Raw genomic sequence first — 14444 nt, forward strand, 5'->3', positions numbered from 1 at the left:
CCCAAAACATGCCTCGGAGCTAACCCACACAACGGTTTCTTAGACAGCGCTGCCCGCGTGGCGTTTGCCGCAGCATAATACTGTTTTCACGCCTTCAGTCGTTCGCGCTCATGCTGCAGAGGTGATGGAACTGCACCAACAGCCGCGACAAAGTTCATGCCATCAGCATGTGTACAACTACCCAGAAACCGCCAAACACGGTGGCGCTCAAGCGCTGATGGAGTCTAGGATCCCGCTTTGGCCAGTCTGCCATCGCCATTCCGTGCGCACTGAAAGTAGGCAGTCAAAATTCCGACACTGAGTAGACCCCACCGCGAAGTGGCATTCCCGGCGCAGCATGCGGGAATGCTAGCACAGTTACGATGCAACAGCAGCGCCTGTATTGGATGCTTTTTTATGGGAGTTTCTACGGGAATGGCTCGCGAAAATGCAGCAGCCAGGAACGTAACAGGGTGGTTCTATTGTACTGGTCGCAGCAGAAGACAGAAAAAGAAGAAGAGAAGGTGAAAAAAAGAAAGCTAAACCAATGCCATCTTCAAGCAGCATAATGTGAGCTGTCCGTGCATTCACTCTTCAGCTCACTTCATGCAGAGTACAATAAATGTTTTATTTGCAATTATCCTTTGTGTAAAATATACACAGACACCACTAGCATGCTCACATATCTTGTTTGGAAGCACTTTTCAATTGATGGACTTCTGATAAGATTAACAAATTTTTGTGGTCCCTTCAATTTCATCTTAACAGGAGTCTACTATAATGCCAACATATCAAAAGGCTTCTGAACTCACCAAACACCAGCACCAGGCCGTGAAAGGTTCCCACAGCTATCACCGAAGACACAGCCTGCAACAAAACGTGAAGTTGAGGGTTTACAGCAGCTATGCAAACAGGTGGCTGCAAAATGCTTTCACTATAAAGACACTTCCGAGACGAAGCTGAAATCTCTGCATGAATCACTTGTTTCCAGCTTATCTACAGAGGCTAAAAAGACATAGAAGAGAAACCCTAGGTCAAGTTAGACTGATAGATTAGTGTTTCGAGATAACAAATATGTTACTCTTATTTGGTAAACCAGAAGAGTAAGAAGAATTGAAAGACAAGCTGTGATACACTGCTCAATTTTGTTCCCTTAACTTCAACTGGTTCAATGTTTTCTACATGGTGGATCAGCTCAGCTGCTGATCCGAAAGACGGGGGTTTGATCCCGGCAGCGGCGGTCGAATTTCGATGGAGGCGAAATTCTAGAGGCCCACGTACTGTGCGATGTCAGGGCACGTTAAAGAACCCCAGCTGGTCGAAATTTCCGGAGCCGTTCACTATGGCGTCCCTCATAGCCTGAGTCACTTTGGGATGTTGAACCCCCATAAACCATAAACCAAACCTTTCATTCATCATCGATGTACCACTCATGCAGGCTGCTCCAGTCTTTCTCCAAGTTTCTCCAAGTTGCTGTGTCTGATGGTTTGGTTCCGACAGGCAGTGTTTCGGCAGATACGGTTGTAAAGGGGTGGGAAGACGACACTGTGGTTTGTTCAAAACTTTGAAGGAGATGTGAGAACCCTAATTTGATCACTTTAGGTGTGAAAATGTGAAAATGTGATTGGGCTTCATGTCGCGGAGAGCCGCTGAGCTCTCCGCCAGTTCTAGCCGACGGGTGGATCACCTGAGTGCTTGTCTTTGCATCCGCTGAAGATTTGCTTAATGTTTTTATTTTTATTACCTAAACCGGCAAGGTTTAATGACCCTGCTACAGCGCAGGACGTTGTCATTTTGTGTACATGCACGCAGACACTGCTCTAAAACGCTCACATGCACATCGTACGCATTTGTTTGCAACCTGTTAATGGTGCTTAGGAAACCTAAAATATTTTCTACTGGTTTGTCAAATACAGAAAGGTGACAAAATTAGACACACAAATGTTAACTAATCATGTAAGCAGTGGCATGCATCAAGCAGCCTTCACAAGCTGGCGTACAATCGTTTCGAAGGATTCCGCAATATAATTGTTATAACGCGCATATGGCAACGTGATCATGCTACATGAAGTTCACAATTATGTCAGCCTCAGATATTAAATTGTGGTACACTCCATGCTTGATATGCGGACATGAAAATGCTCGAGGCCTTGTTGGTTGTAAGCAATCAGCTTCCCTACGAGCCGGAGTCGCTTTTAGTGACTGTCTCGCATGGACAGCGAGGCAGTGACAACCAACCAGCACAACAGCCATAACGCAAATGCTTTATTCCGATTGTGGTCCAAGAAAACCGCGCTACTGGAGCAAAGTTCAACAGCAGCACCAAGACGGCGTGTAACAGTGATTGTTGTCTGCTCGTTAGGCTGTGCACTGCACAATATACACTAGCGGTATGTAGGAGCGTAAGCAGTTTTTTTTTCGTTCCTAATTCAGCCTCGGGCACTCATGTTACGAATGGCCGCACACCTTAACTTACGAGCAATGGGGTCTCGGCACACTGCACAGCAAATGAAAGCATGAAGTGACGGTTTCAGTGGAAGACCAGCTTGTTCACGCGGCTATGTTCTGCACTTACCCTTGCAGATTTTCCAAGATCAAAACCTTTCTTTCTATAGCGGATATCTAGCGCTGGCGAACATGTTTGTTGCATTCACCAGTTCGGAAAGGGTGCATGGCGAACGGGCACGAACAGGGGCAGTACGTCCTTCTGCAGTTCGGTTCCAAGAAGCTTGCAAACTATCACACCCCGCACCTTTCACTCTGTCGCAGTTCTTGCAATCCACAACATAGCACGTATTTTCTCTGCCTTTTCACATCTTCGTAAGAAGAACACATTCGGCAGCCACCCGCGATATTTCCACTGCTGCGTCGAAGCGTACGCGCCGGCGACTTACGAAGCCCGTAATGGCACCGTGTTCTGAGCGCACCTGTGGCGCCATTTGGTCTCAAACACTAGAATTGCGCACTGTAAACAGTCTCTAACCTAATATGGTGCAACACAGGGTAGTAGGCCACACAAGGTTAACCCAAGCCACCAGGAAAAAAGGAAAAACCAAGAAGGCAGGAGGAGACAGGAAAGTGAAAGATGAAGAGGAGAACAGGAAAAGGCGACTGTCGATCTCCCCCAGTCCGGTTAGCCCGGAGGTGTCCTTTACGGGAAGCTGGGGGCCAAAATGGTGTGTAGCCTCCACCGAGTGGCCTCAACTTTTTCACAACCGTGCCATAGGCCATCGGTCATATATAACCCAAGTTTTGAACATACTGACAAAAATTCAAGTCGGCAAATTGGATTGGATTTTGCGGCCACACCCTTTGTATCGGGCGGGCATCGTACAATGTACAATGCCCAGACCTTGTTAATAAAAATATAATTAAAAAACAAAAGCGCTACATAGAGGGAATACACACACTGATAATAAAACAAAAAAAAACAAGGACGCAACAGAGGGGGAGCACACACATGCACTATGTGTATGTGTGCATTTCTGGACAAGCTACACCATTTAGTATGCTTCTATAACACCCTTTGGTGTAAGTTTATTTTTATTTTTTTCAGTTATTTTTATTTGTATTTATTTTTTTTATTTCATAATGCAATAAGGTGACATGAAAACTGAAACAGGGACTGGATGTAGTACGCCCATCCACGATCATGGCATCCAATTCGCCGCACCCTCCTCAAAGGCGAATACAGTAAGCACTTTAGCTGGTTCTGATGCAGTCTTTATTTAGTGCACTAGAACTTATCGTGGGCATTCCCCGCATTTAGCAGTTGTGCATTTTGTCTGTTTGTCTGAAGCCACTTTTGTGGCAGGCTGCTCACCTGCACACCGGGTGGTGGGCTGCGTGCCAAGGTGTGTGCGTGTGTGCCTAGCAACCTGCCACCTGTGTCAGGCAGCAGTTCAATTAATCGCGAGAGGCTGCTCGGGAAAAGTAACCTGGGTCGCAACTCAACCCAAGCAATCCAACTCCCACCGATGGCAGCACTTGCCATAAAAGGGCAGTGATGCATCACTTGACCACTGCACCACAGCGCCAGGAGTGGTAGGATGACTCCCAGGGATCTATGAATGTAGGGAACGACCAATTCTGCATATAGAGATTAACCGATTATCATTATCCGAACAACTGCCATCCATGAACACTGGATCTGAACGCCGGCACCGAAGTGGAAACCGAACTGCTAGCGCACGTAATTCATATTTGGCCTCACTACACAAATCAACTATCATTTTTTTTTTAGGCCAGCAGTGATGAGTTAGAAAATGATGTGGAATGGTCGGATTTCAGTTCCGACAGAGAGACTTTGTCCCAGAGGCACAGGACATCAGCGAATGCTCGCACGTGTTTCACTTCAGTGTTCAACGTTGCACATTATGAAGTGCGCTTTATTTGTAAATGATGAGAGCAATTTTATTTGGTGCGTCAGGGTCTTCACAATATATGACCAAGATATTTTACCAAATGAGCCACCAGAGTTCCGATAATGATGTCAAGCAAGCCTCCTTTTCACCCATAGAAGCCATAAGCTACCAACCAAAAAAAAATAGAGAAAAGGAGGAACTGCAAGCTCGGCTATCAAAAAACAAGACCAGAACTCAGAATAAGTGTAATGTGCAACGCATTCCAGATCTACCTCCACTTCACATCCTCATGTGACTGGCTTTTTCTAGTAACACAGCAGTCATATTTCCCAACTTGAAAGGCTATGGAAAGTTCAGTGTAATATGTACACAGCTGAAAATGACAAGAATGGTAGCTTTTTTTTTTGTTACAAACTTCTGGCTCAATGAAGCGGCTTATTTTTGTTTTTCCTGTGTTCTTTTTTTTTTTGCAGCAGATTAACCAAATAAATTTTCTAAAAGTTCTGCACATACAACTCTGGCCTTTTCTTTTTCATTTGGGAGTATAACCATTAAGCTACAGTTTGATGCATTACAATGCACAATGCATTTGGCGCCTCTTGAAGAAGTAATTGTTTTAAAATACCCAAAATCAGTCATTTTTTGCAGTAGCAAAAATGTACAAACAAAACACTCGGCATCAACTCAACCACCCCTTTTCCCCGGACACACTGCTGCCATGCACAGTTAAGAGTGGGCACTCAGGTCTGTGGTGGCACACTGCTCACCAACATTACCCTGCAAGGATGCCACTGTGGATGCTCGAGAAACCCCTGGTGTCGCACCTCACCATCATCTGCTAGCTGCAGATGCCCCTGCAGGAGGGCTCCCATGTTTAGGTGAATCTCGCAAGGTGGGGTAGATTTATAATAAGGAAGTAGCAACTCCCAAATATGGCCAAGCCATGCACCACCCCAGGTATGGGAAGGCTGAACCCATACGAGCTCGATTTCTTGATGTCATATTGCATTATATAATGCAGCAAATGCCTGCAGTCAGCAGACAACTCCCCTAAGGCGTACACTGCTCTCTTGGGGCTTGCATGTTCATTAGAGATGCCAACATTCTATGGTCACACTTCTGTCTAATCAAATTACACTCCTACATAGGCTGTTTCCTTGGATGTGCATCACTGTTGCATAGAAATGAAACCAAAGCAAAGCAATACACAGCTTGTGTCAGGGCCACGTCTGAAGCACTCCTCCACTGTTGGTACTCACCATGGCAGTGGGCTTTCCGGAGTCCACACGCTCAGCAGCTGACCGCAACTGGGACGACACACCGCGCAGGATGACATGCCGCAGGATGCTGTCTGGACGTCCCCGAGTACCACTGCGGCGGTCACTGATAAAAGAGCTGCCACTGATGATGTGTAAAGCACTTCTCACCTGGTAAATCCAATGCTAACATTAGTACTGCCACGTCATTTCACATGCCACCAGCTAGTTTCAGTTTCAATGTGCTGTGACCGACTTGTCTGCATACTGTACACTGCCTAGCGTATGTTCTTACATTTGATCAGAATTCTCGTTTGGGCAAGTTGGTGACCGTTCATGCTGACTTCACAGCGCGAAACAGACAAGGACGAACGACACGAAATGACAGGGACGGGCGCCTATTACCAACTGATTTTATTGCATCTGAGGGATGGTGATTTTATAGCAAGCCACATGGCAACCAAGCAGCAATGAAATGACAAGAGGCTAAGCTTTTTTTTTTGCCAAACTGAATTATGACAGCACATGAGATGCCGTGTAATCTAGACAGCCAAGGCTGATAATAAGCGGCAGGGTGGAGGCAGGACAAAAGCCAGATCAAAACAAACAGCACATAAACAGGCTTTCTGCAGGAAGGCGATCTTTAAAGAAGCAGAACCGCACTAAGCAGGGCTTCATAAAACTAAGCTTTTGTTTTTGTCAACTAAGCTTTGTTTTGTCAATGATTTCATTGTTTTATGTTGTTGTTTGTAGCTGGCTCTCGCCCCGCCCTCCATTTTTTACGAAGCTCTGCTTAGCACAGTTCTGCTTATCTAAAGATCGCCTTCCTGAAAAGCTTGTTTCTAGGCTGGTCATTTTGATCTGGCTTTTTTCCTGCCCGCACCCTGCCATTTATTATCAGCAATGGCCGTCTGGATTACAAAGTATCTTATGTGTTGTCATAATTTAGTTTGACAAAAATATGAATGTTTAGGCTCATATCATTTCATGGCTGCTTGACTGCCACATGGTGATGGCTTGCAACAAAATCACCGTCCCTAAGCTGCAATAAAATCAGTTGGCAATAGGTGCCCGTCCCTGTCATTTCGTGCCTTTTGTCCTGGTCTGTTTCACACTGTGAAGTCAGCATCATCTTATGTTACCTAATCCATGTGTCATGAGGTCCCTTTGTATGCACAGACCCACCTACTTACAGAATAATAGGCTTCATCCTTCGTTCCTAGCTTCTTCATCCCAACACTGTGTAATGTTAAGCCAAAGGAAAGGCTGAAATACAGTGGCTGACATGGAACAAAGAACAAAGCCCATTGATTAGTGCCAATGTGGGTCTACATACCTATCTCACATACCATACCATATACAAAGGGATCACATGACACTCAGACTAAGGAACATAAGACAGTGCACTATACAATTCACAATATACAGACGAGCCACTCCATAAACACACTGAAACCGACATCCTGGCATTGGGTAAGCAATTATGCATTAGCCCCTTTAAAACCACAATGTGCACTACCTAGAGTGCTTGCCCAAGGCCATGGACACAGTCACAAATGAACACACCATTTCTGCCCTTAATTTCTGCCATGAAAAACATGAACGTCATTTCAACTATAGAGCATGCCTCATTGGCTTCTGTACATGCCTGTTCAAATCATAACATATATACAAACAGAAGATACTCAGTTCCTTTTAAGCATCTGAGAAAGGAATCATTGCACCAAAATCTGCAAAAGAGGTATAACCTTGAATTCTTGGCTATATATATGACACTGCTAATAAGCCACAAAGTTTTCTGCCAATATTAGTAATTTACTAATCAGAACTTAACCCCCCTAATGAACACAATTTTTGTTCAGAATGGTACCAAAATGGTTATTTAGTACCCGTGGTGCTACTTCTTGCAAACCAAAAAAAAAAAAAACCAATAAACAATATGCGAGGCACCTGCAGCATTACCCTTGACAAGACTGCTGGCCACACACCATCAGGACTCACATCTTCTCTGCAGCCACATTCCTCGAGTCGGCACTGCTGACAGACACTGAATCACACGCTTCATGGAAGAATGCCCCAGCCTGGTTGGGTACTTCTTCATCGCTCAACGATCCTCCGTCTGCCTGCATCAAAAAACTACTTCTTAAGGGTAGCCACAATTAGTGGTTTTCAAGGAAAGGAATGGCACAGTAACCGTCTCACTACTTGGTGGACACCCGAATCACACCGTAAGGGAAGGGAGGAGGGTGGGAGTGAAAGAAGAAAGGGAGAAAGAGGTGCCGTAGTAGAGGGCTCCGGAATAATTTTAACGACCTGAGGACCTTCAACGTGCACTGACATCGCACAGCACACAGGCGCACACAGGTGCAAGCATTTCCTGCGTGGAGTGCCTGGAAAGTGAAGTTGACAGCAAAGAGTACCACCATTTAAATGAAATGATTCGTTTTGGTTCTATGGGGGTCTAATGTCCCAAAGCAACTCAGGCTATGAGGGACGCTTCAGTGGAGGGCTGCGGATAATTTCGACCATCCTGGGCTCTTTAACGTGCACTGACATTGCACAGTACACCAGCGTCTAGCACTTCGCCTCCATCAAAATGCGACCACTGGGGTCTAGGATCGAACCCACATCTTTCGGGTCAGCAGCCAAGCACCATAACCACTGAGCCACCGCAGCAGCACTTCTTTATTCAAAGGTCAAAGGAGATTACTTTATCAGTCTTTTTGGTATGGATGTTTAACATACGTATTCTTCTGGCAGTTCCTAGTCTATCGTTCCTAAGATATACTTTGTGACTGTCTCTTCTGTTCATCGCATCCTCAGTTCAGGCAAATCAAATTGGTGAAAGAAAAACACTCGCTTGTTAGCAAGAAATATCCTGGCTAAGTTTCTGCAGGATACACTGTGCTCGTGAAACTGGCCTAGCATTAAAGAAAGCAGCAAGTTTGCAATACTCATGGGGCACTGATGAGACCTGTCCATAAGAGCAACCACACAACTAATAATGCTTTATCTGTGCATGCTTTTCAAGAAAACTATACACCTCCTTCACGCCGCGACGTCACGAAAATGTAGTGGCACTGATGTCTGTAGCGACTTTCACATGTTAGGCAAAACAGGTTCAGCATGACTGTTCCTAATGCAGACACCACAGCTACTCACGGAACTGTGAGGCTGCATCGTACATGCATGCTACACAGGAAGCATATATTGAGCAGCTACATCACTGTGGGATGCATGCAGTAGCAGAAAAGGAGAATTAAGTGAGCACATGATAGGTTTCTCATAAATAAAAAGCACAGTAGCAATGGGCTGCGGTAGAAAAACGTGAAGCCTGGGTCTCGACACTCTCTCTTGCTGTATGCCACTAAGATGTTGTAACATAGAAGCTGTTACGTTCATTCACCAATACATCAGCATAGTGTGTTTAAAAGTGCACAAAAAAATATAGATTTAGTGGTGCACATAAGTATCGTCATACTGCAACAGAGCGAAAGACGGAGACCAAGAACAAAACAAGACAAACACAGCGATTACCTCGTTCTTGGTCTCTTGTTTTTCGTGCTATTGCAGTATGGCAAATTCAAACCAACTCACCCAGCTTTCTGTCCTCCAGAAGTAATTATCGCCCAGAGCACAAGTGCACACTGGCCACTGACTGGCTTGTTCACGACCAAGGAATGCTTTTTTCTGTTAGTAGCATGGCATATTTTAAAGCAGGGTGTCGGACCGGACAGGAACCTGAACCCGAAACCAGAACTGAACCCGTATTTTTGCCCGGAACGTGAACCGAACTGAACCCATATTTTTTTCACCATCTTGGAACTGAGCCCGAACCGGAACTACTAAAAGCAACCGTTCCGAAGCGTTTCAGGAATCGGCTCAGTCCCACTTTTTTGCAACACGGCATATTCCCCCCCCCCCTTTTTTTTTTCAGACAAAATTAGATATGCTAGCACGTAGATTTACCCACAGAAAGCTGTCTGCGCTACACAGTGCAAAAATGGCACCCAGTCTATGAGACAACAAAATTGAAGGAAGGCTGGTATCTGGGAATTGGTGCTTCTGTAATGTGCTTCCGGCAATTCTGAAGCATTGTACATCAGACTGATGTGAAATCTTAAGTTTATTAGACTCTCCCCATTTTACATGTTTCCGTACGGCTTTAATCAAATTGTTAACACTACTCTAACTTATAAAGCATTGAGTGAGAATGGCTTCGCTTTCTTTGTGTCATGTACTATAAATATGTGAAACATAGGTGCAACGACCCAACCATGTTGCACAACATTTAGTTTCGGAGGCATTCGTTGTCTCAGACAGCAGGCTATAAATAAAACCCTGAATGATGGCTCAGTGGCTGTGGCTCTCAGCTGCTGATCCCAAGGTCGCCGGCTAGATCCCAGCCTCAGCGGCCACATTTCGACTGCGGCAGAAGTTAACAAATGCGAGCGTGCTGTGCGGTGTTTCTTTTTGTTTTTTTCAGAATCAGAACATTCTTTGTTGCACGCGACGCAAATAAGCAAGGAAAGGTGGGTTTGTTGCAGTGGTAAAGATATTTAAGAGAAAAATTGAATAGAGATTACACAAAGGGGCAATGTGGAAAAGCATGGGCTCACTGGCATGCGATAATGATTACGCCCAGAAAGATGCTACTGCACTAAAATGTAACCTGGATGAAATGATCTTGTGCTATGCAGACGCGCTGAAATTGTTCTGCTTACAAAAAAAGAAATAGGTGCCAATAGCTAGAGGCTGGCTTCGTCACGCTCTTCTTGGACTGCTGGATCTTGAAGTCTGTCGGGTGGCTTATATCTGCCTCTCACTGTCGCACTTCCGGTTCTTGTTGTCCGATACGAGAGGCTTATACTTGTTGGCGTTCTTTCGTAGAACGACTGGGCGACGGCATACATGGAGTATTCACAGCAGTCCGCCTTGGCTACATCGGCTTTCATTCGGTGGGGGGCCGAAGGCTGGTGAAGGTGAATTTTTACCAGTACTAACGGAGCCAAAAAAGAAATTAGTAGGGGTTTAACGTAACTAAACTGGGTAGATGTGCAAAAGCAGGTGGTCATTCTTCGATTGGAGGGGACACTTCAGCTCTGCATTAAGGGTATGATCCGACAGCTAATTGGTTAATGCCTCTATACGCAGAATCGGCCCTTCGCCACTTAAAATTCATAGATGGCGGCGAGTCCTCATACCACTATCAGTGCGGTAACGCAGCGGTTAGGCGATGCGCCGCTGCACTGTGGCAGGTGGCTGCTCCTCTCACAGCCACACGTAGGGATTGTGCGACCCATATTGCTCTTCCCGAACAACCTCTAGCGACCAATCATTAATTTAACTTCAACTTGCCACCTGCCTCCCGCTGGCTACAGCTTGCGCGACGCTCCTCCGAATCACCCCGAGCTTACCCGAGTAACTCGGGTAGGCTCGGGTCAGTTCGGACCACAGGACAAGAGAAGACAAGATTCTTGCTCAGGGTTGGTACGTCTGGAGTACAGTGTAAAACAACTACCAAACTGTCACCCTGAGTGGGATTCGTACCAGTGGCAGCACAACAGAGAAGCTTAGTTTACTGACGCCTAGGCTAGTTGGCCATCTCCGAAGCTTTTTTTTTGTTGTTGTTGCATGCAACATCAGGTACCTCCCTGATCCCTCGTGCCTCACTTAACCGCGTCAAAATCAGTGACCTCAGCACACGGCCTCATGTCATCGTCGCACCACCATCACGGAGTAATTACTCCGCACGCAGGTCAAAATTTCGGAAGGCACACACATGAAGAAAAGGCAACCTGTCAGGAGGTTGAACTTGCTCAGCATATACCTCCTGTTCTAGAATGCACTGTTCTCTGAACAGTGACCTCGTTGAACACAGTGGTTCTGTGTGTTTAACCATCATGTCGCCTTTCCACATGCTAAAAAGTCCTGATAACACGAAAAGTTCACACGGAATTCCAGGGCCTTTCATCCCAAGCAGAAATCCTATAGTGCAAGGCGTGATCTCAATTTCTTTTTTAAGTGTCTGCTGAGCGTCACGACCAAAAAGAAATATGGTTTGATTTATGGTTTATGGGGGTTAAATGTCCCAAAGCAACTGAGGCAATGAGGAATGCCGTAGTGAAGGGCTCCGGAAATTTTGACCACCTGGAGTTATGATTTCACTGCTCAGTATAGTTTCTCGTACAGGTAGCAATTCACTGACCACTGCACAAATGTCTCCTTGGTGTGAAGGCACGTCCTAACTCGTAAGGGCCACGTTTGCTCTGTATGGAAGGTCTTTTTAATCTAGATCTGTTGAACTCCGATTTAATCTAGATCTGCTGAACTCGTTTTAATACAATGATGTCACGAAAGGTTATAGGTAATGCTGCAGACATGTGGGCAGAGCAAGTAATAACCAATCAGAACCTATGTCATCTGCCTTCTGAAGAGGCCACAAGGACAAAAAAAAAATAAACATTACTGTTGCCTACACACACACATACTGGGTCACATTTTGGTCTTTCTGAACTTAGGGCAGGCTCTTATGTGCCTCAAACCGATATTTGTCTCAAAGGTATCTGTATAGGTAGCATTTTAACACTCCTTGACACCTGACATGGTCAGTTACCACACCAATACCTTATGCAAGATGTGTAACCACACCAGTGGCCACCATACACACCAACAGTTGTTACAGTGAGGTTGTGAAAAAAAAAAATAGTGCCTCAACCCATCACAATACCAGCAATATGACCTTAGTGCCCAACTACAGTAAATTCTCAAATGAAATGAAGTACAAACACACTAGCAAAGGACTCCCAAGAAACTTTGCCATTTAGAAAAGCCCATATTTCACGACTCATGCACAACTGCATGTAATGCAAACTATGCAGGGGCACACAATCGGAGGCACAGAATGATAACATTACCATTCTCATCACTCATTAAGCTCAAGCTTTCTCTTATTCGAAAACTAGCTGGTAACGGAAGCAAAAGCAAAGTTTCTGAATGTAATGACTTTTGCACTGCATTACACACAGCACTGCTTGTTCTATCCAGGCAACACAACCCCTGCCTCAGTGCATAGCAAATGTGATTACTTCAGATTAAAGTAAGCAACATGAAACATATAAGCAGAGCTCGCGGGACATAAGAAGACTAAGTTCGTACCGTTTCATAACCACTACTGTGATCTACACCATGCACTTCCTTGCATTGCCGCAACCCTTCCCCACTATGTGTGAAGCTTCTGTCATCTGCTAAGCACTAAGAAGAAAGCAGAATGACTGACATTACTGGTTACATGTTGCAAAGAGGCTGTGCAGAAGCTGAACTCAGCAATTTCAGTGCAAAGAGTGCCTATTTAACTGTCAGCATATAAACACGACTGCGCTGTGCCACCAAGCTGCGCGACACACAGCTAAACATTTCTCGGTTTTGGCACCCAACCTCGGAGAAGCCAGCGTGTTCGTTTGAAATCAGATGCCTTCGTCAAATGCACTTACTTCATTCAAGATGCTCTCCAACGTCGGTGGATTTTCGACAGGGGGAAGCTCAAATTCCTTGTCGTCCAACTGCGCACAGAGTACATTAAAATTTTAGCTCACGAAAACCCGCTTTTAGTAATAGGTACGGAGTGTTGTTCACGTTTCCCCTTAAAACTAGTGGCTTTCTACAGGCGCACTTGCAGCTGCTGGAAATAAATCACACACCCTAAACATTGTCCGGCACCGCAAGCAACGCTTAATAGCAGCCTTCCAACTTGTCGAAATAGAGTGAAAAACGTGGGCAATTCGGTGATGCATATTTGAAGAAATTTGCGGCGCTAAAAGGACACAGGCACAATAAAGTAGCTCAGTTTTTCGCGCTGGCCACTGCGTTCTTTTAGCGCCATAAATTAGAAGACAGTGTCAATGTTTCCTTAAAACCGTGGACAAGATGAGCATACTGTGTTACAGAAAGCACTGACAGCCTTACTTCTTCGATATTAAAGGCAAGGACAGTGTTTTCGGAAGCATTAGATGCATTCAGAGGCCTGCCATCAGCTGAAACAGCGTCAAATTCGTCCATCACGTTACCGCCTCCGCCGACTCTAGCCAATACCACCCATGTTCTAGTCGTTCTAGAGCTTCCGCCTTGGAGCTTCTAGCAGTTTTAGCCCTCTCGGTGGATAGATGATAGTGGCATTACCCTTTGTATCCGACGGCAGCTAGTACCACCTAGCCTATAATTTCCTCCTTGTTACTTTTTTTTTCTTTTTCCTGCTATTTCGCTTTTAAAATATCTAGTTTTACTGTCTTTTCATCTGCAAATTCACCCCTTTCTTGACTTCCTCCACGAATTTTCTAACCTCCCATTCGTCAATGTCACGCTTTCCTCATCCACTCGCCCGCCCTCCCCAACAAATCCCAGCGCCCTCTCCAGCGTTCCCTCGGGGAGGGCGGGGCGAACTTCTGCGCACTTCAAAACGAAGTGTTCTAGCGGTGCCCCCATTCAGAGGGTGGCAGAAGAGCGCGGGCAGCGCACAAAATATCCGCTTCTTCAAATTTGGACCTGTACGTTTTTGTTCTAAAAGCCGCTGTCCTAGCATCGAAAAGCAAGGTACTGCCCCGCGAGTGTGCCCTATATATCGCGTGTTGCGGAAATATACGCGCCCCGTAAAATGATTCTTTCAGCTAAACGGGCTCATTGTTCGAGCTCAAATTTCGCACAGAAATGGCATTTGGTCGGCAGAATTGTTTAATACCACGTTTGCTTGGGGTACTTACCTGATTCGAACAGAATAAGTCGGATATTCACATCGTCTGCGGCGACGACGAAGGAAATTAAGCCGCTCTGTCAGCGATCGCACTGGTGG

The 14444-nt window shown here is 45.5% G+C and overlaps 1 protein-coding gene across 3 annotated transcripts in view; it reads right to left on the reverse strand.

Annotated features, from left to right (window-relative positions):
* The window catches only part of Vps8 (vacuolar protein sorting 8), a 128054-nt gene extending 114356 nt beyond the window's left edge, over window positions 1–13698 (reverse strand). For all 3 annotated transcript variants that reach the window (XM_089578363.1, XM_089578362.1, XM_089578364.1), the window contains exons 1-5: window positions 13565–13698; window positions 13093–13161; window positions 7601–7722; window positions 5603–5726; window positions 792–846 (exon numbers count right to left, since the gene is read on the reverse strand). In XM_089578363.1, coding sequence (XP_089434489.1) covers window positions 792–846; window positions 5603–5726; window positions 7601–7722; window positions 13093–13161; window positions 13565–13657 — 463 coding nt within the window. In that variant the 5' untranslated portion in view covers window positions 13658–13698. The remainder of the gene's footprint in view (window positions 1–791; window positions 847–5602; window positions 5727–7600; window positions 7723–13092; window positions 13162–13564) is intronic.
* Window positions 13699–14444: the final 746 nt, after the last annotated feature.

The sequence above is a fragment of the Amblyomma mixtum genome, chromosome 3 (assembly GCF_055824585.1).
Source record: "Amblyomma mixtum isolate Tamu chromosome 3, ASM5582458v1, whole genome shotgun sequence".
Classification (NCBI taxonomy): Eukaryota; Metazoa; Arthropoda; class Arachnida; order Ixodida; family Ixodidae; genus Amblyomma; species Amblyomma mixtum.